The following is a 26,380-nucleotide window of genomic DNA, read 5'->3' as shown; positions in this document are numbered from 1 at the left end:
TCAACGTCATATTCTGGTTAAACAATTCGGATTTAATACTAATAAAATAATACAAAAATAAAATGAGATGTCTGAGGTAACCTATGTGGAGGAAATCAGAAAAAGGGAAAAGTCTGCCTGTCTCTAAATGTTCTGATGTATTGTGCCTTCTTATAACTGACAGGACGCTCCGCTGAGTGTTGTCCAATCACAGGGCAGAAGGGGCTGAACACAGGAAATTAAACCTTTCATAAGTGATGGGCCTGCGGTAAAGTACATGAGACTCTCAACAGATGTCCGCGGAAATGGTCTGAACATCCAGGACGAGTGGGAAGGGCGTTTCATGATATTTACTCTGAACCAAATGACAAACTAAAAAGGTGAGAAATGTACTTATTTTTCTTGTTGCATGTTCTTTATCCTATGAACTTGGTCCGTCAGTAAGCAAAGTGTTGGCATGGTTACACTTTGCTCACCTTTTTATAGTAGCAGTCTCGTCAGTGTCAGCTCAGACACCCATGCACACCCCACAAGACATGCCTCCAGAGACCTCTTTACAGAGAGGGGTGGGAGATAAAACTACACTTTATGGAACAATGCAGACTGTTTAGAGACAGACACTCGCACACGTACTCTACACACATGTAAATGTTCATATTGTTGTATAGTGACATTACACATTTTGTGTTGTAGATATGTAGTGGCGTAATGATGTAGTGAGTTTTTTTTGTGATGTACCTTAATGTGGTTGGAACCCAGGAAGAGTAGCTGCTGCCTTGGCAGGAACTAATGGGGATCCATAATAAACCCCAGGAAGAGTAGCTGCTGCCTTGGCAGGAACTAATGGGGATCCATAATAAACCCCAGGAAGAGTAGCTGCTTCCTTGGCAGGAACTAATGGGGATCCATAATAAACCCCAGGAAGAGTAGCTGCTTCCTTGGCAGGAACTAATGGGGATCCATAATAAACCCCAGGAAGAGTAGCTGCTTCCTTGGCAGGAACTAATGGGGATCCATAATAAACCCCAGGAAGAGTAGCTGCTTCCTTGACAGGAACTAATGGGGATCCATAATAAACCCCAGGAAGAGTAGCTGCTTCCTTGGCAGGAACTAATGGGGATCCATAATAAACCCCAGGAGGAGTAGCTGCTGCCTTGGCAGGGGGGATCCATAGTGATTATGTTAAGATAAATTTAATGCTAGCTAGCAACTTACCTAGGCTCCTTACTGCACTTGCGTAACAGATGGTCAGCCTGCCACCCAGTCTCCTCGTGGAGTGCAATGTAATTGTCCATAATCACCGTCCAAAAATGCTGATTACCGATTGTTATGAAAACTTGAAATCGTCCCTAATTAATCAGCCATGCCGACTAATCGGTCGACCTCTAATCCACTCCCCTGGAAGGGATCTCTGTCCACTCCCCTGGAAGGGATCTCTGTCCACTCCCCTGGAAGGGATCTCTGTCCACTCCCCTGGAAGGGATCTCCGTCCACTCCCCTGGAAGACAAGGTAGGAGAGTTCAGTGGATAGCTAGACAGATCAGATCATTGAGGGATCTGTCTGTTTGTCCTCTCCCCTCTCAAGGATCTGTGTGTCCACTGAACTCTCCTACCTTGTCTTCCAGGAATCTGTCTGTTGGTCCTCTCCCGTCTCAAGGATCTGTATGTCCACTGAACTCTTCTACCTTGTCTTACAGGGATCTGTCTTTGTGTCCAATCTCCCCTGGTAAGAATGAAGGGGTTATTGCTGATAGAGCCACTGGTAGCCTTCTATGCTTTCGCCAGTTTCCTGGTCTATCCTCTGGTACCGCAGTATGTCTACAGGAGGCTATGGCAGGATATAACCAACACCACCTACCCTGTCTCTGACAACACGTCACGCTGCGATCCCTCCAACACCAGCAGCCACAATGAGGTTAGTTACTGTAGAAACCTACCCTGTCTCTGACAACCCATCCTACCCTGTCTCTGACAACCCATCCTACCCTGTCTCTGACAACCCATCCTACCCTGTCTCTGACAACCCATCCTACCCTGTCTCTGACAACCCATCCTACCCTGTCTCTGACAACCCATCCTACCCTGTCTCTGACAACCCATCCTACCCTGTCTCTGACAACCCATCCTACCCTGTCTCTGACAACCCATCCTACCCTGGGTCTGACAACACATCCTACCCTGGGTCTGACAACACATCCTACCCTGGGTCTGACAAAACAACCTACTCTGACAACACAACCTACCCTGAGTCTGACAACACAACCTAGTCTGACAACACAACCTACCCTGACTCTGACAACACAACCTACTCTGACAACACAACCTACCCTGTATTTGACAACCCATCCTACCCTGTATTTGACAACCCCTCCTAACCTGTCTCTGACAACCCCTCCTAACCTGTCTCTGACAACACATCCTACCCTGTCTCTGACAACACAACCTACCCTGTTTCTGACAACCCATCCTACCCTGGCTCTGACAACCCATCACGCTGCGATCCCTCCAACACCAGCTGCCACCATAAGGTTAGTTACTGTAGAAACCTACCCTGTCTCCGACAACACAACCTACCCTGTCTCTGACAACACAACCTACCCTGTCTCCACCATGAGGTCAGTTACTGTATAAACCCTCACCAACACAACTACATATAGGGGTTATAGACCTAACCAACATATAGGGGTTATAGACCTAACCAACATATAGGGGTTATAGACCTAACCAACATATAGGGGTTATAGACCTAACCAACATATAGGGGTTATAGACCTAACCAACATATAGGGGTTATAGACCTAACCAATACAACTACATATAGGGGTTATAGACCTAACCAACATATAGGGGTTATAGACCTAACCAACATATAGGGGTTATAGACCTAACCAACATATAGGGGTTATAGACCTAACCAACATATAGGGGTTATAGACCTAACCAACATATAGGGGTTATAGACCTAACCAACATATAGGGGTTATAGACCTAACCAACATATAGGGGTTATAGACCTAACCAACATATAGGGGTTATAGACCTAACCAACATATAGGGGTTATAGACCTAACCAACATATAGGGGTTATAGACCTAACCAACATATAGGGGTTATAGACCTAACAACAGGGGTTATACAACTACATATAGGGGTTATAGACCTAACCAACATATAGGGGTTATAGACCTAACCAACATATAGGGGTTATAGACCTAACCAACATATAGGGGTTATAACTAACCAACATATAGGGGTTATAGACCTAACCAACATATAGGGGTTATAGACCTAACCAACATATAGGGTTATAGGGGTTATAGACCTAACCAACATAGGGGTATAGGGGTTATAGACCTAACCAACATATAGGGGTTATAGACCTAACCAACATATAGGGGTTATAGACCTAACCAACATATAGGGGTTATAGACCTAACCAACATATAGGGGTTATAGACCTAACCAACATATAGGGGTTATAGACCTAACCAACATATAGGGGTTATAGGGTTATAGACCTAACCAACATATAGGGGTTATAGACCTAACCAACATATAGGGGTTATAGACCTAACCAACATATAGGGGTTATAGACCTAACCAACATATAGGGGTTATAGACCTAACCAACATATAGGGGTTATAGACCTAACCAACATATAGGGTTATAGTTATAGACCTAACCAACATATAGGGGTTATAGACCTAACCAACATATAGGGGTTATAGATAACCTAACAACATATAGGGGTTATAGACCTAACCAACATATAGGGGTTATAGACCTAACCAACATATAGGGGCATATAGGGGTTATAGACCTAACCAACATATAGGGTTATAGACCTAACCAACATATAGGGGTTATAGGGGTTATAGACCTAACCAACATATAGGGGTTATAGACCTAACCAACATATAGGGGTTATAGACCTAACCAACATATAGGGGTTATAGACCTAACCAACATATAGGGGTTATAGACCTAACCAACATATAGGGGTTATAGACCTAACCAACATATAGGGGTTATAGACCTAACCATATAGGGGTTATAGAATACAACTACATATAGGGGTTATAGACCTAACCAACATATAGGGGTTATAGACCTAACCAACATATAGGGGTTATAGACCTAACCAACATATAGGGGTTATAGACCTAACCAACACAACTACATATAGGGTTATAGACCTAACCAACATATAGGGGTTATAGACCTAACCAACATATAGGGGTTATAGACATATAGGGGTTATAGACCTAACCAACATATAGGGGTTATAGACCTAACCAACATATAGGGGTTATAGACCTAACCAACATATAGGGGTTATAGACCAACATATAGGGTTATAGTTATAGACCTAACCAACATATAGGGGTTATAGACCTAACCAACATATAGGGGTTATAGACCTAACCAACAATATAGGGGTTATAGACCTAACCAACATATAGGGTTATAGACCTAACCAACATATAGGGGTTATAGACCTAACCAATATAGGGGTTATAGACCTAACCAACATATAGGGGTTATAGACCTAACCAACATATAGGGGTTATAGACCTAACCAACATAAGGGGTTATAGACCTAACCAACATATAGGGGTTATAGACCTAACCAACATATAGACCTAACCAACATATAGGGGTTATAGACCTAACCAACTAACCTAAACATATAGGGGTTATAGACCTAACCAACATATAGGGGTTATAGACCTAACCAACATATAGGGGTTATAGACCTAACCAACATATAGGGGTTATAGACCTAACCAACATATAGGGGTTATAGACCTAACCAACATATAGGGGTTATAGACCTAGACCAACAACATATAGGGGTTATAGACCTAACCAACATATAGGGGTTATAGACCTAACCTAAACATATAGGGGTTATAGACCTAACCAACATATAGGGGTTATAGACCTAACCAACATATAGGGGTTATAGACCTAACCAACATATAGGGGTTATAGACCTAACCAACAACATATAGGGGTTATAGACCTAACCAACATATAGGGTTATAGTAACCAACATATAGGGGTATATAGACCTAACCAACATATAGGGGTTATAGACCTAACCAACATATAGGGGTTATAGGGTTATAGACCTAACCAACATATAGGGGTTATAGACCTAACCAACATATAGGGGTTATAGACCTAACCAACATATAGGGGTTATAGACCTAACCAACATTAGGGGTTATAGACCTAACCAACATATAGGGGTTATAGACCTAACCAACATATAGGGGTTATAGACCTAACCAACATATAGGGGACCTATAGAGGGGTTATAGACCTAACCAACATATAGGGGTTATAGACCTAACAACAGACTAATATAGGGGTTATAGACCTAACCAACATATAGGGGTTATAGACCTAACCAACATATAGGGGTTATAGACCTAACCAACATATAGGGGTTATAGACCTAACCAACATATAGGGGTTATAGACCAACATATAGGGGTTATAGACCTAACCAACATATAGGGTTATAGACCTAACCAACAATAGGGGTTATATAGGGGTTATAGACCTAACCAACATATAGGGTTATAGACCTAACCAACATATAGGGGGTTATAGACCTAACCAACATATAGGGGTTATAGACCTAACCAACATATAGGGGTTATAGACCTAACCAACATATATAGGGGTTATAGACCTAACCAACATATAGGGGTTATAGACTAACCAACATATAGGGGTTATAACCTAAACATATAGGGGTTATAGACCTAACCAACATATAGGGGTTATAGACCTAACCAACAGGGGTTATATAGGGGTTATAGACCTAACCAACATATAGGGTTATAGACCTAACCAACATATAGGGGTTATAGACCTAACCAACATATAGGGGTTATAGACCTAACCAACATATAGGGGTTATAGACCTAACCAACATATAGGGGTTATAGACCTAACCAACATATAGGGGTTATAGACCTAACCAACATATAGGGGTTATAGACCTAACCAACATATAGGGGTTATAGACCTAACCAACATATAGGGGTTATAGACCTAACCAACATATAGGGGTTATAGACCTAACCAACATATAGGGGTTATAGACCTAACCAACATATAGGGGTTATAGACCTAACCAACATATAGGGGTTATAGACCTAACCAACATATAGGGGTTATAGACCTAACCAACATATAGGGGGGTTATAGACCTAACCAACATATAGGGTTATAGGGTTATAGACCTAACCAACATATAGGGGTTATAGACCTAACCAACATATAGGGGTTATAGACCTAACCAACATATAGGGGTTATAGACCAACTACATATAGGGGTTATAACTAACCAACATATAGGGTTATAGTAACCAACATATAGGGGTTATAGACCTAACCAACACAACTACGTATAGGGGTTATAGACCTAACCAACACAACTACGTATCGGGGTTATAGACCTAACCAACATATAGGGGTTATAGACCTAACCAACATATAGGGGTTATAGACCTAACCAACATATACAGTGGGGCAAAAAAGTATTTAGTCAGCCACCAATTGTGCAAGTTATCCCACTTAAAAAGATGAGGCCTGTAATTTTCATCATAGGTACACTTCAACTATGACAGACAAAATGAGAAAAAAAAATCCAGAAAATCACATTGTAGGATTTTTAATGAACAGCTCTCCATCACAATGGCGTGATGGAGAGCTGTGTGAGTGAGCGATGCTTCGGCGCAGGCAGCACTCACAAAGAAGGCTGGCCGCAAAAGGCATTGTTTTTTTGGGGGGGGATTTCATTACAGCCACAAATGGGATGCTGCCGTGAAATTCGAGGAATTATCAAGTGATTGTGAATGAGAGAATGATGAAGTGTGTACAGCCGGCGCAAAACAAACAAAGCAGAGCTCATGCCTTTTTCAGGTGACTTTAGTCAAATCATCATTAGTCTCATCATGCAACCGTACAATGTATTAAATCAAACTTATAACCCAACGTTTATAGAACAACTAAAGTCACATTAATAATCTAAATGAAGCAGGTAGGAGGACCTGTTTCTTTGTTAACCCCTCAACACAGAATAACCTCGTGCAACTCATCGTTTGGGGGAAAATATTCTTTCTATTTTATTCATCTATCTTCAATTGAATTCTTCATACTATAACATAATATAAAATAATGCAGGTTTGTTCTATTGTATTCTTCATAATATAAAATAATGCCATGGAATTCTAAGTAATTATTGTCTGCTAAATGAACTGGTGGAGCCCACAGCCATATGATGTAGCCAGATCAGGACCTAACATGAGGACAGGACCTAACATGAGGACAGGACCTAGCATGAGGACAGGACCTAGCATGAGGACAGGACCTAACATGAGGACAGGACCTAACATGAGGACAGGACCTAGCATGAGGACAGGACCTAGCATGAGGACAGGACCTAGCATGAGGACAGGACCTAGCATGAGGACAGGACCTAGCATGAGGACAGGACCTAGCATGAGGACAGGACCCATGAGGACAACATAACATGAGGACAGGACCTAACATGAGGACAGGACCTAACATGAGGACAGGACCTAACATGAGGACAGGACCTAACATGAGGACAACAGGACCTAGCATGATTTTCTTCAGACAGGACCTAAGCATGGATTTATTGTGATGGTGTAGACTATATTACCTGGATTTATTGTGATGGACAGGACCTAACATGATTGGACAGGACCTATATTATGGCATGAGGACAGGATTTATTGTGATGAGACTATATTACATGGATTTATTGTGATGGTGAGGGACTATATTACATGGATTTAGGACAGGTAGACCTAACATGAGGACAACTCAGAGTATGTTATTCTGTTCTTCTGAAATAGACTACATTTTCTTCAGATCATGTTTCTTTAGACCTGTCTAAAATAAATAATGGATTTATTGTGATGGTGTAGACTATATTACCTGGATTTATTGTGATGGTGTAGGTAGACTATATTACATGGATTTATTGTGATGGTGTAGGTAGACTATATTACATGGATTTATTGTGATGGTGTAGGTAGACTATATTACATGGATTTATTGTGATGGTGTAGGTAGACTATATTACATGGATTTATTGTGATGGTGTAGGTAGACTATATTACATGGATTTATTGTGATGGTGTAGGTAGACTATATTACATGGATTTATTGTGAGGGTGTAGGTAGACTATATTACATGGATTTATTGTGATGGTGTAGGTAGACTATATTACATGGATTTATTGTGATGGTGTAGGTAGAGTATATTACATGGATTTATTGTGATGGTATAGACTATATTACATGGATTGATTGTGATGGTGTAGGTAGACTATATTACATGGATGTATTGTGATGGTGTAGGTAGACTATATTACATGGATTTATTGTGATGGTGTAGGTAGACTATATTACATGGATTTATTGTGATGGTGTAGGTAGACTATATTACATGGATTTATTGTGATGGTGTAGGTAGACTATATTACATGGATTTATTGTGATGGTGTAGGTAGACTATATTACATGGATTTATTGTGATGGTGTAGGTAGACTATATTACATGGATTTATTGTGATGGTGTAGGTAGACTATATTACATGGATTTACCTGACTTTTTAAAATGTAGATGTTCCAAAGGACTGCATCAGTGGCCTGTGGGCTGTGTGGAAGCCAGGAGATGATACATGAGTTAATTAACGGTCAATTACCGTGAGACCGAATGTTATTTGCTTGACAATCAACGGCTGATGAAATTTCAATTTTTATTTTGTAACCAACTAGGACGTCACGTCTCACCAGTTACAGTAGCTGGTTGACAGGAGACTGATGAATTACTTGTTCAGGAGATGCCTGCTTGTTCTTGATTTTTGAAAGACAAGAACCACCTGTAGCCTACACCTGTTGTGGGTTTAGACAAGGGTTAACTTCCTCCAGCTTGAAACCTAGATTGACATAAATAACATTATATTTCCATGTAGAGCTGTCATACTGGCCTTGAACAGAGCAGAGCAGAGCCACATTTCTCCTTTTCACTTTGTGTACTTCCTCTTTTTCATCATGACCATATAACAGGCTGCAGTCAATATCTGTGGATGAAGATTGTGTGGAGCTGTCTGCCTGTGAAGAGAGTGTTCTGTGTGGAACTGTCTGCCTGTGAAGAGAGTGTTCTGTGTGGAACTGTCTGCCTGTGAAGAGAGTGTTCTGTGTGGAACTGTCTGCCTGTGAAGAGAGTGTTCTGTGTGGAACTGTCTGCCTGTGAAGAGAGTGTTCTGTGTGGAACTGTCTGCCTGTGAAGAGAGTGTTCTGTGTGGAACTGTCTGCCTGTGAAGAGAGTGTTCTGTGTGGAACTGTCTGCCTGTGAAGAGTGTTCTGTGTGGAGCTGTCTGCCTGTGAAGAGAGTGTTCTGTGTGGAACTGTCTGCCTTTAATATGTTACAGTTCCTTCTGTGTTTAACTGATTGTGTTTTCAGCAGAGGTAACGTTAATAACTCCACCCTCTTCTCCATGACACCTCCCTTGTCGTTGTTGGTTACGTGTTTGTTTACCTTGTTGTTTTCTGTTTTACACCAGGAGGTGCAGAAGGCGGCGTCTCTCTTCTCCCTCTACACCGAGCTCATCTCCATTATCCCCTCTCTGGCCGTCACCTTCATCCTCGTTGCCTACAGCGACCAGCGCGGACGCAAGATCACCATCATCCTGCCTCTGATTGGTTCTCTGTTCTACGCGCTGTCCTTCCTGGCAGTCTCCTTCTTCGAGCTTAACCTCTACCTCCTCATCGTCTCGTCGTTCGTCAGCGCCCTGTTCGGGGGCTCGGGGACGTTCCTGGGTGGCTGTTTCTCCTACATCGCTGACCTGTGTGAGGACGGACAGCAGAAGACCCTGCGTATGGCCGGGATAGACATGGTGATCGGCCTGCTGTCTGGAGTGGCCTCTCTCTCTACGGGATACTTCCTCCGAGCAGCAGGCTTCAACTGGCCCTTCTTCACCTCTGCTCTGTTCCTGTGTTTCAACCTGCTCTATGCCATCTTCATCTTAGAGGAGACTCTCCAACGACCCCTGGACGCCCCCCTGGACGGCTCCCTGCGTCGCACCGCCATGCATCAGCTGGCCTACGGGGCCTACCAACTGTTTGCAGGGGCCAGCAGGAGGCGTAACGTCCTTCTGATGCTTCTCCTGCTCCTCTTCGGCTCCTTCTCCTTCGTCAACATGGGCGGGCACTCCATGATCACACTCTACGAGCTCAACCAGCCACTGTGCTGGAGCGAGATCCTGATTGGCTACGGCTCTGCGCTGTCCATGACGATGTTCCTGACCAGCTTCGTGGGCGTGACTGTGTTCTCTCACTGCGGCGTGCCCAACATCGTCATCATTCTCATAGGGATACTGAGTGTCATGGCGGGTATGACCCTGGTGGCCTTCGCCAAGACCACGGTCATGATGTTCCTGGGTAAGGAATAAGGATGATATTCACATGGTAACATGGTCAGGAATAAGGAGGGTATTCACATGGTTAGGAATAAGGAGGGTATTCACATGGTAACATGGTCAGGAATAAGGAGGGTATTCACATGGTATCATGGTCAGGAATAAGGAGAGTATTCACATGGTCAGGAATAAGGAGAGTATTCACATGGTCAGGAATAAGGAGAGTATTCACATGGTAACATGGTCAGGAATAAGGAGAGTATTCACATGGTTAGGAATAAGGAGAGTATTCACATGGTAACATGGTCAGGAATAAGGAGAGTATTCACATGGTCAGGAATAAGGAGAGTATTCACATGGTTAGGAATAAGGAGAGTATTCACATGGTTAGGAATAAGGAGGGTATTCACATGGTATCATGGTCAGGAATAAGGAGGGTATTCACATGGTAACATGGTCAGGAATAAGGAGAGTATTCACATGGTTAGGAATAAGGAGAGTATTCACATGGTTAGGAGTAAGGAGAGTATTCACATGGTAACATGGTCAGGAATAAGGAGAGTATTCACATGGTTAGGAATAAGGAGGGTATTCACATGGTATCATGGTCAGGAATAAGGAGAGGTATGGTCATGGTCAGGAATAAGGAGAGTATTCACATGGTTAGGAATGGTAACATGGTCAGGAATAAGGAGGGTATTCACATGGTATTCACATGGTTAGGAATAAGGAGGGTATTCACATGGTATCATGGTCAGGAATAAGGAGAGTATTCACATGGTATCATGGTCAGGAATAAGGAGGGTATTCACATGGGATCATGGTCAGGAATAAGGAGAGTATTCACATGGTAACATGGTCAGGAATAAGGAGGGTATTCACATGGTATCATGGTCAGGAATAAGGAGGGTATTCACATGGTAACATTCTATCCTCTGAGAGGTGTCTGGGTTCCAGCTCTGCTTGACCCAATTCTGGTTGGTGCACCCAGTATGTTTTTGACAGTTCCTGGGTCTACTGGGGATGTCTTCTATGGTAGGGTTCGTTCCCCTGGGATTATAATTGATGTGACCTACTGGGGATGAGGTCTTCTATGGTAGGGTTCGTTCCCCTGGGACTATAATTGATGTGACCTACTGGGGATGAGGTCTTCTATGGTAGGGTTCGTTCCCCTGGGACTATAATTGATGTGACCTACTGGGGATGAGGTCTTCTATGGTAGGGTTTGTTCCCCTGGGATTATAATTGATGTGACCTACTGGGGATGAGGTCTTCTATGGTAGGGTTTGTTCCCCTGGGATTATAATTGATGTGACTGAATTGAGGGCTCCCTCAATCCCACCGGTCTACAGGGCTCCCTCAATCCCACCAGTCTACAGGGCTCCCTCAATCCCACCGGTCTGCAGGGCTCCCTCAATCCCACCAGTCTGCAGGGCTCCCTCAATCCCACCAGTCTACAGGGCTCCCTCAATCCCACCAGTCTACAGGGCTCCCTCAATCCCACCAGTCTACAGGGCTCCCTCAATCCCACCAGTCTACAGGGCTCCCTCAATCCCATCAGTCTACAGGGCTCCCTCAATCCCACCAGTCTACAGGGCTCCCTCAATCCCACCAGTCTACAGGGCTCCCTCAATCCCACCAGTCTACAGGGCTCCCTCAATCCCACCAGTCTACAGGGCTCCCTCAATCCCACCAGTCTACAGGGCTCCCTCAATCCCACCAGTCTACAGGGCTCCCTCAATCCCACCGGTCTGCAGGGCTCCCTCAATCCCACCGGTCTACAGGGCTCCCTCAATCCCACCGGTCTACAGGGCTCCCTCAATCCCACCAGTCTACAGGGCTCCCTCAATCCCACCAGTCTACAGGGCTCCCTCAATCCCACCAGTCTACAGGGCTCCCTCAATCCCACCGGTCTACAGGGCTCCCTCAATCCCACCGGTCTACAGGGCTCCCTCAATCCCACCGGTCTACAGGGCTCCCTCAATCCCACCAGTCTACAGGGCTCCCTCAATCCCACCAGTCTACAGGGCTCCCTCAATCCCATCAGTCTACAGGGCTCCCTCAATCCCATCAGTCTACAGGGCTCCCTCAATCCCACCCTGAGGTGGCCATATAGGTGCCAAGATAAAGGACTCCATTTTGTTTTTACTGGAGTTTGTGCGTCCCTGCTTGATAAACTCCACGTTAAAAGGGTACCTGGCTGCGATCTCAGCATATTATGGTAGAATTGACGCGGGGGGGTTCCTGAAAGGTGTACCTCTTCTCAGGCCGGTTTCTAGAACCTATTGCGCCCACGTGGGTCTTGGTGCTGGTTTTGGAGGCACTGTGTGCAGCCACCTTTTGAGCCTCTGGAGTCAGTGGATCTGAAGATCCTCCTCCTACAGAACCTCCCTGCTCATGGCTTTGGGCTCAGCTAAACTCGTTGGAGACCTCCACACGTTGCCTGGACACCCTTCTTGTAAGTCATGGCTAAGCAGTGTCTCTCCCATTGGATTGTGGAGGCCATCTCCCTGCCACACCGCAGCGTGGGGTTACATAGCGGTGAACCAGCCAGGGGTCTGACAGCGTCTTGGGCGTTGTTTAATGGGTTGACTATGGGAGATATTTTTGCTGTGGAGAGTTGGACATCACCACACACTGGTGTGAGGTTTTATTGGTTGGATGGTACAGCTGCTGGTATAACACACAGGGTGATGAGACAGGGGAGGGCTCCCAGTATAGTCTACAGGGTGATGAGACAGGGGAGGGCTCCCAGTATAGTCTACAGGGTGATGAGACAGGGGAGGGCTCCCAGTATATTCTACAGGGGAGGGCTCCCAGTATAGTCTACAGGGAGGGCTCCCAGTATATTCTACAGGGAGGGCTCCCAGTATATTCTACAGGGAGGGCTCCCAGTATATTCTACAGGGGAGGGCTCCCAGTATAGTCTACAGGGGAGGGCTCCCAGTATAGTCTACAGGGAGGGCTCCCAGTATAGTCTACAGGGAGGGCTCCCAGTATAGTCTACAGGGGAGGGCTCCCAGTATAGTCTACAGGGGAGGGCTCCCAGTATATTCTACAGGGAGGGCTCCCAGTATAGTCTACAGGGGAGGGCTCCCAGTATAGTCTACAGGGGAGGGCTCCCAGTATATTCTACAGGGGAGGGCTCCCAGTATATTCTACAGGGGAGGGCTCCCAGTATATTCTACAGGGGAGGGCTCCCAGTATATTCTACAGGGAGGGCTCCCAGTATAGTCTACAGGGGAGGGCTCCCAGTATATTCTACAGGGGAGGGCTCCCAGTATAGTCAGGGGAGGGCTCCCAGTATAGTCTACAGGGGAGGGCTCCCAGTATAGTCTACAGGGGAGGGCTCCCAGTATAGTCTACAGGGGAGGGCTCCCAGTATATTCTACAGGGGAGGGCTCCCAGTATATTCTACAGGGGAGGGCTCCCAGTATATTCTACAGGGAGGGCTCCCAGTATATTCTACAGGGGAGGGCTCCCAGTATATTCTACAGGGGAGGGCTCCCAGTATAGTCTACAGGGAGGGCTCCCAGTATAGTCTACAGGGGAGGGCTCCCAGTATAGACTACAGGGGAGGGCTCCCAGTATATTCTACAGGGGAGGGCTCCCAGTATATTCTACAGGGGAGGGCTCCCAGTATATTCTACAGGGGAGGGCTCCCAGTATATTCTACAGGGGAGGGCTCCCAGTATATTCTACAGGGGAGGGCTCCCAGTATAGTCTACAGGGGAGGGCTCCCAGTATAGTCTACAGGGGAGGGCTCCCAGTATATTCTACAGGGGAGGGCTCCCAGTATATTCTACAGGGGAGGGCTCCCAGTATAGTCTATAACACAATAGAAAAATAAGTCTATGTACAGTGTGTGCAAATGGCGTGAGGAGGTAAGGCAATAAATAGGCCATAGTAGCGAAGTAATTACAATTTAGCAGATTAACACTGGAGTGATAGATGAGCAGATGAGGATGAGCAGATGGTGTGTAAGTAGTGATACTGGTGTGCAAAAGAGCAGAAAAGTCAATCAAAACAATACAGGGATGAAGTAGGTAGATTGGGTGGTATTTACAGATGGGTCGTGTACAGCTGCTCAGATAGCTGATGCTCAGATAGCTGATGTTTAAAGTTAGTGAGGGAAGTACAAGTCTCCAGCTTCAGTGATTTTTGCAATTCGTTCCAGTCACTGGCAGCAGAGAACTGGAAGGAAAGGCGGCCAAATGAGGAATTGGTTTTGGGGATGACCAGTGAGATATACCTGCTGGAGCGCGTGCTACGGGTGGGTGCTGCTATGGTGACCAGTGAGCTGAGATAAGGCGGGGCTTTACCTAGCAAAGACTTATAGATGACCTGGAGCCAGTGGGTCTGTCGACGAATATGTAGTGAGGGCCAGCCAACGAGAGTTTACAGGTCGCAGTGGTGGGTGGTATATGGGGATTTGGTGACAAAACGGATGGCACTGTGATAGACTGCATCCAATTTGCTGAGTAGAGTATTGGGGCCTATTTTGTAAATGACATCGCCGAAGTCAAGAATTGGTAGGATAGTTTTACGAGGGTATGTTTGGCGGTGTGAGTGAAGGAGGCTTTGTTGCGAAATAGGAAGTCGATTCTAGATTTCATTTTGGAGATGTTTAATATGAGTCTGGAAGGAGAGTTTACAGTCTAACCAGACACCTAGGTATTTGTAGTTGTCCACATATTCTAAGTCAGAACCGTCCAGAGTAGTGATGCTGGAATGACGGGCAGATGTGGGCAGCGATCGGTTGAAGAGCATGCATTTAGTTTTACTAGCGTTTCAGAGCAGTTGGAGGCCACGGAAGGAGAGTTGTATGACATTGAAGCTCATTTGGAGGTTTATTAGCACAGTGTCCAAGGAAGGGCCTGAAGAATACAGAATGGTGTCGTCTGCGTAGAGGTGGATCAGGGAATCACCCGCAGCGAGAACAACATCGTTGATGTATACAGAGAAAAGTGTCGGCCCGAGAATTGAACCCTGTGGTACCCCCATAGAGACTGCCAGAGGTCCGGACATCAGGCCCTCCGATTTGAACTGAATGAAGTGCAGCCTGAATTTGACTGGACGATTTACTTGGCAACGTTCCGAGGCTGTTTTATTTGACTATGAAATCGGATGAAAACATTAAGAAGACGCATTCAGATGTACATTACGTCATAATACAACGAGCCACTAGATTTCAATTATCTTTGTAATACATGGATTACCACAAAGGTTTAGCCAACATTTCAGCCAATCAGGTCTCTATCTAGTTCCTTTCCAAAAGGGACAACACTGTTGTATAGGAAATATTACAAGAATGAGCAACAACAAAACAATTATACATAACAATGCTATAAAAAGTTAAAAACTAACAAGCAACAATTACAGAATGAAATCTACAAGGAAATCTGTCATGTTTGTTCTTCTCAGTCAGGCTTCCAATGCTTCTGGCCATCATGCCATTCCCCGTGCTGAGATCCATGATGTCGAAGATCGTGTCAAAGACCGAGCAGGGTGAGTTTTAGTTCACTTTCTTTGACTAAACTAATGCTTTAAAACCCGACCGCAATTCGTTAATAAAATCATTGAGAATGAAACGCACAGATATATTTAGACTTATTTCCATGCCTTTATGTTTATTATGGATCCCCATTAGTTCCTGCCAAGACAGCAGCTACTCTTCCTGGGGTTTATTATGGATCCCCATTAGTTCCTGCCAAGACAGCAGCTACTCTTCCTGGGGTTTATTATGGATCCCCATTAGTTCCTGCCAAGACAGCAGCTACTCTTCCTGGGGTTTATTATGGATCCCCATTAGTTCCTGCCAAGACAGCAGCTACTCTTCCTGGGGTTTATTATGGATCCCCGTTAGTTCCTGCCAAGGCAGCAGCTACTCTCTTACTGGGGTCCGGCAAAATTAAGTCAGTTATATAATTTCAAAAAGTTACTATACATTACAGATTTCACAACACAATGTGTGCCCTCAGGCTCCCACTCCACCACTACCACATATCTACCATACTAAATCCACGTTTATATGTTATGTTGTCATGTGTCCGCACCTGTGTTTGTGCATTCCTGAGCCATGGTTAGTTTAAACAGAGAACGTTCTAGACCACAGAGTAGGACCCTTGTCTGACCAGAGAGCCATGTCTGAAGTGCTCTTCTTTTAAGCCGTCCTCTCCTACACGGACACTTGACGAAACGATGTGGAATGTAAAGCAACTCTTCTGTCCTGGACCGAGATAACAGGAGTTGTACCCTGCTCTTTCTGTCTCAACCTTAGGCTGAAGTGTTGTCATGGAGACTCTTTCTGTCTCAACCTTAGGCTGAAGTGTTGTCATGGAGACTCTTTCTGTCTCAACCTTAGGCTGAAGTGTTGTCATTGAGACTCTTTCTGTCTCAACCTTAGGCTGAAGTGTTGTCATGGAGACTCTTTCTGTCTCAACCTTAGGCTGAAGTGTTGTCATGGAGACTCTTTCTGTCTCAACCTTAGGCTGAAGTGTCGACTTGTAGGAACATACTTTTTCAGCACTTCCGCGGGGGCAGTGATGCTTAACCTATGACTTTGAACCAATTTACCTGACAGTGTATTCTCTCTCTCTCTCGTGTGTGTGTGTGGTGTGTGTGTGTGTAGGAGCGTTGTTTGCGTGCTTGGCTTGCCTGGACAGTGTGAACAACAGTGTGGCGATAGCTGTGTTCAGTAGTCTCTACGCTGCCACGGTAACCTGGTACCCTGGATTCTGCTTCCTGTTGTCTGCTGGACTCTGTGTCATCCCCTTGGTCCTGCTAGTGTGAGTATGCTACTAATAATATACATCTACTAATATACTTCCTACTACGACAAATCTACTACTACTACTAATGTACTACTATTGCTACTAATATACGACGACAACTACTACTACTACTAATGTACTACTACTAATATACTACTACTACTACTACTAATATACTACTACTACTAATAATAATATACAACTACTACTACTAATGTACTACTACTAATATACTACTACTACTAATATACTACTACTACTACTACTACTACTAATATACTAATACTACTACTAATATACTACTATTGCTACTAATATACTACTATTGCTACTAATATACTACTATTGCTACTAATATACGACGACGAGTACTACTAATATACTACTACTACTACTACTACTAATATACTACTACTACTACAAATATACTACTACTAATAATATAGTACTATAATATACTACTACTACTAATAATAATAATCTACTACTAATACAAATAATATACTACTACTAATAATAATATATACTACTACTACTAATATACTACCACTACTGCTACTGCCACAGTGGGGGCCTGTGGAGCAGTTGCCCTGGGGGGGGGGTGCTTTGCTCAAGGGCGCAACGGTGGCAATGTCCTCTAGGATTTGATACCAGCACCCCTTTTTCCTCATCAGACCCAAGATTTTAAAGTGGCATCCCAGCAGTTGCTGGCTCACCTCTCTAACAACTAGGCTACCTTCTGCCCCATGATGTTACTCAGCCAACCACATGAATACACACTCAGTGACTCCTGTCAGCTTTCCTTTCCTTATCAAGGGCTGGCTGTTGTTGTGAATCTGGTTGCACAGGTAGTTCTTTGTAGGCGTTTCATTGGATCAGTGTTATGATACTGCTGGTCTGGTTACGGTTGTGGCGAGATGGAGTAGGCCTACAGCGCCATCTAGTGGTCGAGTCAGAGACAACAGTTGACAACTGTAGCATTATAGCTAAGCTGAACCCTTTTCATAACCTTAACCTCGCTCTCATGAGCTGCCACGCTGGCTCTCCCATCCTGCTGGCTCTCCCATCCTGCTGGCTCTCCCATCCTGCTGGCTCTCCCATCCTGCTGGCTCTCCCATCCTGCCGCCCTGGCTCTCCCATCCTGCCGCCCTGGCTCTCCCATCCTGCCACGCTGGCTCTCCCATCCTGCCACGCTGGCTCTCCCATCCTGCCACGCTGGCTCTCCCATCCTGCCACGCTGGCTCTCCCATCCTGCCACACTGGCTCTCCCATCCTGCCACACTGGCTCTCCCATCCTGCCACACTGGCTCTCCCATCCTGCTGGCTCTCCCATCCTGCTGGCTCTCCCATCCTGCCACACTGGCTCTCCCATCCTGCCACACTGGCTCTCCCATGCTGCTGGCTCTCCCATCCTGCCGCGTAAACAAACCAACAGGCTCTCTGGCTGTCTGGAACCACTACTGACTCACCTTGTGTGCATCTCTATAACTTTTAAGAGGCTTCCCCTCCTTGTCTCCTTTCTTTCATCTGCACTGAATTAAAAGCCCCGGAAAGGTGAAAACTACAAACTGTATTCCACAGGGAATCTGCCGTTCACCTGTCCTCTTCTATAATGTCAGACTATGTGCAGGTCAAAGGATGTAGTGAGAGACTGGAGGCAGGTTCTTTGGACTCTCTGTCTCTCTCTCAATCTCTGTCAATCTCTCCGTCTCGCTCTCTCTCCCTGTCTCTCTCCACATATCTCCCTGTCTCCCTCTCGCGCTCTCTCAATCTCTGTCAATCTCTCCGTCTCGCTCTCTCTCCATTTCTCTCCACATATCTCTCTCTCTCTCCCTGTCTCCCTCTCGCTCTCTGTCAATCTCACCGTCTCACTCTCTCCCTGTCTCTTTCCCTCTCTCTGGCTCCTTCTCTTGCTCTTTCTGTGACCTACAGGATTGTGGGGCTGCTGGGGGTGGATGAAAGTAAGGAGGCAGAGGTCCTCATCCCAGAAGAGGAAGGCCTGGCCGGAGACGATGACCCTCTCCTCACTTGAGGCTGGTGAGGCAAGACTAGAAACCTTGGCCTGGAGCTCTTTGATTTGTTCTCTTCCTCTTCTCTTTTCTCTCTCTCACTCTGTGGGGTCTGTTCTGGCACCGACTGTAGATCTATACTTAATCTGTGTTTTGGTGGCATGTGGTTGGACAAACAGAGCTGGACTCTTAAACCAATCAGCAGTCAAGGACTCTAAGAGATCGATTACCTCAGTTTGAATTGTTCTGATATAAAGTCAGATTTTAATTTCAGGGTAAATACTGGATGTTTCTAGAGGGCTTCAGTTACATAATATCAGAGCTCAGAACTGTTTCCTTCAATCTGGTCACATTTTATTCATACACACGTTATATTTCTGCCATCCATAATAATAACCTATGTCTATGATCAATGCAGTCATTCCAATGCATCTTTTTATGTACAGGGTGGCAGGTAGCGGTTGGGCCAGCAACCAAAAGGTCCTTGGTTCAAATCATCGAGCCGGCAAGGTGGAAAAATCTGTCGAATGTGCCCTTGAGGTTGCTCTGAATAAGAGAGTCTGCTAAGTGAACTTTTGTTTGTTGGGCGTCGGAATCACAGGTGGGTCGGAATCACAGGTGGGTCGGAATCACAGGTGGGTCGGAATCACAGGTGGGCCGGAATCACAGGTGCGTCGGAATCACAGGTGGGTCGGAATCACAGGTGGGTCGGAATCACAGGTGCGTCGGAATCACAGGTGCGTCGGAATCACAGGTGTTGCTTTTGGTTTGATTTCCCGTAGCCTCTTTTCTCAGCGTCAATTTCTCTGTAAAGTAAAGGCTGCGTTTTAAACACACCCAATTCTACTGATCTCTCACGGTGGAATAATTAGTCGCTGTTATGACGTTGTACATGATTCAATTATTCACGTTGTTGCAACAAAAAAAATGGGAAATAAGCAAATTGATTTTCCAAAATGTTTTAATAAGTAGCTAAATGACTAGAAGTCTCTGAAGTGAAATGAATATTGGCTAGATATCAAACAGAGCGACCGTAATAGCAGACAGCGGTAATCTACCTAATTCACAGGTAGGTTCTGACTGTATACCATGTTCTACTTACCTGTTTTTATTACTGATCTGTTTGTGTTGTCGTTACATGACAAGGCTCAAACTGTCAAACTTCTACAACTCATTTAGCTCTTTCTCAATGATATGACATAATAATAATATATAATAATATAATAATAATAATATAATATAATGACACCAACATGATAGACTTGTATAGACGCTCAAGGAAATGCACTTTCTGTCTGAACTATGTCACGACTTCTTAGTTTCCCCTCAAAACTGGTTGAAAAGATGTCATTTCAATGGCAACTGGTTGGAATTACTTTTTTTTAAGAAGTGTTGCTCTTTTTGGGCTGACCCTAGACCAGTTTGGGCTCTTGCTGTCGTTGTCATGATGTCAGAAACAGATCTAGGATCAGGATAAAAAACTTTGTTGGTTGATATTTTAACTACACTGTTACAGTAGGTTACCTCCACTTAATGATTGATTAACAAGAACGATCAATAACTCAGAACTGATCATGTAAAAACCAGCATAGGCAAATGGATGTGAAGGACAGTATTAGAAAATACTACTTTAGGGAAAAATGTTTTTAAAAGTTGTATTTTGAAACCATTGGATGTGTGCTGTTATCTTTACAATAATTTATGACTGCCACAAATGTTTGTAATTGTGTAAAATAAAATTCAAAAAACGTATTGGTATAAAATGTGTGACTGAATTTATGAAACTCTTTTTCATATGTTTTCTGACAACTAAACATTGAAGTGGCTGGATTGCATTATTTGCGGTCATTGGTTTCTAGAAATGCAAAACCTGAGTGTAATACCTACAGTGGTCACCAGGCGTCACTGTTGGATTTGGATGTAATGCCCACCGAATGATGTATAAAACCCCTAGAAAGCTGATGTTATACATTGGCCATTGAGAGGCTTTGAAGCCACCGGCCATTTTGGCATTCCCCTGTAGGAGCAGTCCTTCATATAAATGAATGAAATTCAACAGTATTTCAAGTGAATGTTTCAAGGACCAAATTACATGTATTTTTGTTGTAGTGGGGACCGTAACATTGGTAATCCCAAAAAATTATACTTCAAGGGAAAAAAATAAATAAAATATTTTTAGATTACGTATTATAATTTAAAAAGGATGCTGCACAGTCTTTTATCGATGGCACTTCCCTCATCCCTGACCACTGGCTGCATCCCCTCTGACTTCAAATTGGCCAAATCCCCTCTTCAAGAAACCAACACTTGACACATCTGACGTCTTTTCTTTCCAAAACCCTTGTGCTGTTTCTGATCAACTCTGTCAGAATGATCTTCTGGACCCTAACCAATCAGGCTTCAAGACTGGTCACTCAACCGAGACTGCTCTTCTCTGTGTCATAGAGGCTCTCTACACTGCCAAAGCTGACTGTCTCCTCTGTTCTCATCCTCCTAGATCTATCTGCAGCCTTTGACACAGTGAACCATCAGATCCTCCTCTCCCCCCTCTCAGGGCTGGGAGTCTCAGGCTCCGCCTCCTCTCCACCCTCTCAGGGCTGGGAGTCTCAGGCTCTATCAGATCCTCCTCTCCCCCCTCTCAGGGCAGGGCGTCTCAGGCTCCGCCTCCTCTCCACCCTCTCAGGGCTGGGAGTCTCAGGCTCTATCAGATCCTCCTCTCCCCCTCTCAGGGCTGGGAGTCTCAGTCTCTATCAGATCCTCCGCTCCACCCTCTCAGGGCTGGGTGTCTCAGGCTCCGCCTCCTCTCCACCCTCTCAGGGCTGGGTGTCTCATGCTCTATCAGATCCTCCTCTCCCCCTCTCAGGGCTGGGTGTCTCATGCTCTATCAGATCCTCCTCTCCCCCTCTCAGGGCTGGGAGTCTCAGGCTCTATCAGATCCTCCTCTCCCCCCCTCTCAGGGCTGGGAGTCTCAGGCTCTATCAGATCCTCCTCTCCCCCTCTCAGGGCTGGGAGTCTCAGTCTCTATCAGATCCTCCGCTCCACCCTCTCAGGGCTGGGTGTCTCCGGCTCCGCCTCCTCTCCACCCTCTCAGGGCTGGGTGTCTCATGCTCTATCAGATCCTCCTCTCCCCCTCTCAGGGCTGGGAGTCTCAGGCTCTATCAGATCCTCCTCTCCCCCTCTCAGGGCAGGGCGTCTCAGGCTCTATCAGATCCTCCTCTCCCCCTCTCAGGGCTGGGAGTCTCAGGCTCCGCCTCCTCTCCACCCTCTCAGGGCTGGGAGTCTCAGGCTCTATCAGATCCTCCTCTCCCCCTCTCAGGGCTGGGCGTCTCAGTCTCTATCAGATCCTCCTCTCCACCCTCTCAGGGCTAGGCGTCTCAGGCTCTATCAGATCCTCCTCTCCACCCTCTCAGGGCTGGGTGTCTCAGGCTCTATCAGATCCTCCTCTCCACCCTCGCAGGGCTGGGCGTCTCAGGCTCCGCCTCCTGTCCACCCTCTCAGGGCTGGGCGTCTCAGTCTCTATCAGATCCTCCTCTCCACCCTCTCAGGGCTGGGAGTCTCAGGCTCTATCAGATCCTCCTCTCCACCCTCTCAGGGCTGGGCGTCTCAGTCTCTATCAGATCCTCCTCTCCACCCTCTCAGGGCAGGGTGTCTCAGTCTCTATCAGATCCTCCTCTCCACCCCATCAGGGCTGGGCGTCTCGGGCTCCGCCCACTCTTGGATTGCATCCTACCTGGCAGGCCGCTCCTACCAGGTGATGTGGAGAGGATCTGTGTCTGCACCACGTACTCTCACTACTGGTGTCCCCCAGGGCTCGGTTCTAGTCCCTCTTTTCTTCTCTCTATAGACCAAGTCACTCTGCTCTGTCATATCCTCACATGGTCTCTCCTACCACTGCTATGAGGATGGACCTCTCCTCTACTCTCTATACACCAAGTCACTCAGCTCCGTCATATCCTGTCATGGTCTCTCCTTATCACTGCTATGAGGATGACACTCCACTACTTTTCTCCTTCCCCCCTTCTGACACCCAGGTGGCGCCACATCTCTGTGTGCCTGGCAGATATCTCAGCTTGGATGTCAGCCCACCACCTCAAGCTCAACCTGGACAAGATGAATCTGCTCCTCTTCCCAAGGAAGGCCTGCCTGCTCCAAGACCTCTCCATCACGGTTGACAAATCCACAGTGTCGCCTTACCAGAGAGCAAAGAACCTTGGTGTAACCATGGACAACACCCTGTCGTTCTCTGTAAACATCAAAGCAGTGACTCGCTCCTACAGGTTCATGCTCTACAACATCTGTAGAGAGACTCTACCTCACACAGGGAGGTCCTAATCCACTTTTCATCTCCCGTCTGGACTACTGCAACTCGCTGTTGGCTGGGTCCCACTCTTGTGCCATGAAACCCCTGCAACTTATCCAGAACGATGCTGCCCGCCTGGTGTTCAACCTTCCCAAGTTCTCCCATGTCACCCTGCTCCTCTAACACTCCACTGGCTTCCAGTTGAAGCTCACATCCACTACTAGACCATGGTGCTTACCTACGGAGCAGCAAGAGGAACTGCCCCTCCCTACCTTCAGGCTCTGATCAAACCCTACACCCCAACCCGAGCACTCTGTTCTGCCACCTCAAGTCTCTCTGCCCTCCCACCACTACTGGAGGGCAGCTCTCGCTCAGCCCAGTACAAGCTCTTCTCTGACCTGGTACCCCAATGGTGGAACCAGCTTCCCCTTGAAGCTAGGAGAGTAGAGTCCCTGCCCATCTTCCCCTTGAAGCTAGGAGAGTAGAGTCCCTGCCCATCTTCCCCTTGAAGCTAGGAGAGTAGAGTCCCTGCCCATCTTCCCCCTGAAGCTAGGACAGTAGAGTCCCTGCCCATCTTCCCCTGAAGCTAGGACAGTAGAGTCCCTGCCCATCTTCCCCTTGAAGCTAGGACAGTAGAGTCCCTGCCCATCTTCCCCTGAAGCTAGGACAGTAGAGTCCCTGCCCATCTTCCACCTGAAGCTAGGACAGTAGAGTCCCTGCCCATCTTCCACCTGAAGCTAGGACAGTAGAGTCCCTGCCCATCTTCCCCTTGAAGCTAGGAGAGCAGAGTCCCTGCCCATCTTCCCCTTGAAGCTAGGAGAGCAGAGTCCCTGCCCATCTTCCCCTTGAAGCTAGGAGAGTAGAGTCCCTGCCCATCTTCCCCTTGAAGCTAGGACAGTAGAGTCCCTGCCCATCTTCCCCCTGAAGCTAGGACAGTAGAGTCCCTGCCCATCTTCCCCTTGAAGCTAGGACAGTAGAGTCCCTGCCCATCTTCCCCCTGAAGCTAGGACAGTAGAGTCCCTGCCCATCTTCCCCTTGAAGCTAGGACAGTAGAGTCCCTGCCCATCTTCCCCTTGAAGCTAGGACAGTAGAGTCCCTGCCCATCTTCCCCTTGAAGCTAGGACAGTAGAGTCCCTGCCCATCTTCCCCTTGAAGCTAGGACAGTAGAGTCCCTGCCCATCTTCCCCTTGAAGCTAGGACAGTAGAGTCCCTGCCCATCTTCCCCTTGAAGCTAGGAGAGCAGAGTCCCTGCCCATCTTCCACTTGAAGCTAGGACAGTAGAGTCCCTGCCCATCTTCCCCCTGAAGCTAGGACAGTAGAGTCCCTGCCCATCTTCCCCTGAAGCTAGGAGAGTAGAGTCCCTGCCCATCTTCCCCTGAAGCTAGGACAGTAGAGTCCCTGCCCATCTTCCCCTTGAAGCTAGGAGAGTAGAGTCCCTGCCCATCTTCCCCTTGAAGCTAGGACAGTAGAGTCCCTGCCCATCTTCCCTTGAAGCTAGGACAGTAGAGTCCCTGCCCATCTTCCCCTTGAAGCTAGGAGAGCAGAGTCCCTGCCCATCTTCCACTTGAAGCTAGGACAGTAGAGTCCCTGCCCATCTTCCCCCTGAAGCTAGGACAGTAGAGTCCCTGCCCATCTTCCCCTGAAGCTAGGAGAGTAGAGTCCCTGCCCATCTTCCCCTGAAGCTAGGACAGTAGAGTCCCTGCCCATCTTCCCCCTGAAGCTAGGAGAGTAGAGTCCCTGCCCATCTTCCCCTTGAAGCTAGGACAGTAGAGTCCCTGCCCATCTTCCCCTTGAAGCTAGGACAGTAGAGTCCCTGCCCATCTTCCCCTTGAAGCTAGGACAGTAGAGTCCCTGCCCATCTTCCCCTTGAAGCTAGGACAGTAGAGTCCCTGCCCATCTTCCCCTTGAAGCTAGGACAGTAGAGTCCCTGCCCATCTTCCCCTTGAAGCTAGGAGAGCAGAGTCCCTGCCCATCTTCCCCCTGAAGCTAGGACAGTAGAGTCCCTGCCCATCTTCCCCTGAAGCTAGGACAGTAGAGTCCCTGCCCATCTTCCCCCTGAAGCTAGGACAGTAGAGTCCCTGCCCATCTTCCCTTGAAGCTAGGAGAGCAGAGTCCCTGCCCATCTTCCCCTTGAAGCTAGGAGAGCAGAGTCCCTGCCCATCTTCCCCTTGAAGCTAGGAGAGCAGAGTCCCTGCCCATCTTCCCCTTGAAGCTAGGACAGTAGAGTCCCTGCCCATCTTCCCCTTGAAGCTAGGACAGTAGAGTCCCTGCCCATCTTCCCCTTGAAGCTAGGAGAGCAGAGTCCCTGCCCATCTTCCCCTTGAAGCTAGGAGAGCAGAGTCCCTGCCCATCTTCCCTTGAAGCTAGGACAGTAGAGTCCCTGCCCATCTTCCCCTTGAAGCTAGGACAGTAGAGTCCCTGCCCATCTTCCCCTTGAAGCTAGGAGAGCAGAGTCCCTGCCCATCTTCCCCTGAAGCTAGGACAGTAGAGTCCCTGCCCATCTTCCCCTTGAAGCTAGGACAGTAGAGTCCCTGCCCATCTTCCCCTTGAAGCTAGGACAGTAGAGTCCCTGCCCATCTTCCACTTGAAGCTAGGAGAGTAGAGTCCCTGCCCATCTTCCCCTTGAAGCTAGGACAGTAGAGTCCCTGCCCATCTTCCCTTGAAGCTAGGACAGTAGAGTCCCTGCCCATCTTCCCTTGAAGCTAGGAGAGCAGAGTCCCTGCCCATCTTCCACTTGAAGCTAGGACAGTAGAGTCCCTGCCCATCTTCCCCCTGAAGCTAGGACAGTAGAGTCCCTGCCCATCTTCCCCTGAAGCTAGGAGAGTAGAGTCCCTGCCCATCTTCCC

The 26,380-nt window shown here is 46.7% G+C and overlaps 1 protein-coding gene across 1 annotated transcript; it reads left to right on the top strand.

Moving 5' to 3' along the window:
- Positions 1 to 246: 246 nt before the first annotated feature.
- On the top strand, positions 247 to 20,989 carry LOC112237818 (solute carrier family 46 member 3). Its single transcript, XM_042309719.1, has 7 exons — positions 247 to 359; positions 1,677 to 1,894; positions 9,598 to 10,474; positions 15,877 to 15,960; positions 17,084 to 17,240; positions 19,158 to 19,262; positions 19,681 to 20,989. Exons 2-6 carry the CDS (start codon positions 1,712 to 1,714, stop codon positions 19,255 to 19,257), a joined length of 1,401 nt encoding a protein of 466 aa, XP_042165653.1. The 5' UTR covers positions 247 to 359; positions 1,677 to 1,711; the 3' UTR covers positions 19,258 to 19,262; positions 19,681 to 20,989.
- Positions 20,990 to 26,380: the final 5,391 nt, after the last annotated feature.

Source organism: Oncorhynchus tshawytscha, linkage group LG30 (genome assembly GCF_018296145.1).
Source record: "Oncorhynchus tshawytscha isolate Ot180627B linkage group LG30, Otsh_v2.0, whole genome shotgun sequence".
In the NCBI taxonomy this organism is placed as follows: domain Eukaryota; kingdom Metazoa; phylum Chordata; class Actinopteri; order Salmoniformes; family Salmonidae; genus Oncorhynchus; species Oncorhynchus tshawytscha.
This window is presented reverse-complemented; position numbering and strand designations above follow the sequence as displayed.

What these genes read in the sequence shown, in the direction of transcription:
- LOC112237818 (XM_042309719.1), top strand. Translation starts at nt 1,712, where the DNA reads ATGAAGGGGTTATTGCTGATAGAGCCACTGGTAGCCTTCTATGCTTTC. An exon ending in CACGGTCATGATGTTCCTGG is followed by an intron (nt 10,475 to 15,876) that starts GTAAGGAATAAG and finishes TGTTCTTCTCAG; the next exon opens with TCAGGCTTCCAATGCTTCTG. An exon ending in ATCCCCTTGGTCCTGCTAGT is followed by an intron (nt 17,241 to 19,157) that starts GTGAGTATGCTA and finishes TGTGACCTACAG; the next exon opens with GATTGTGGGGCTGCTGGGGG.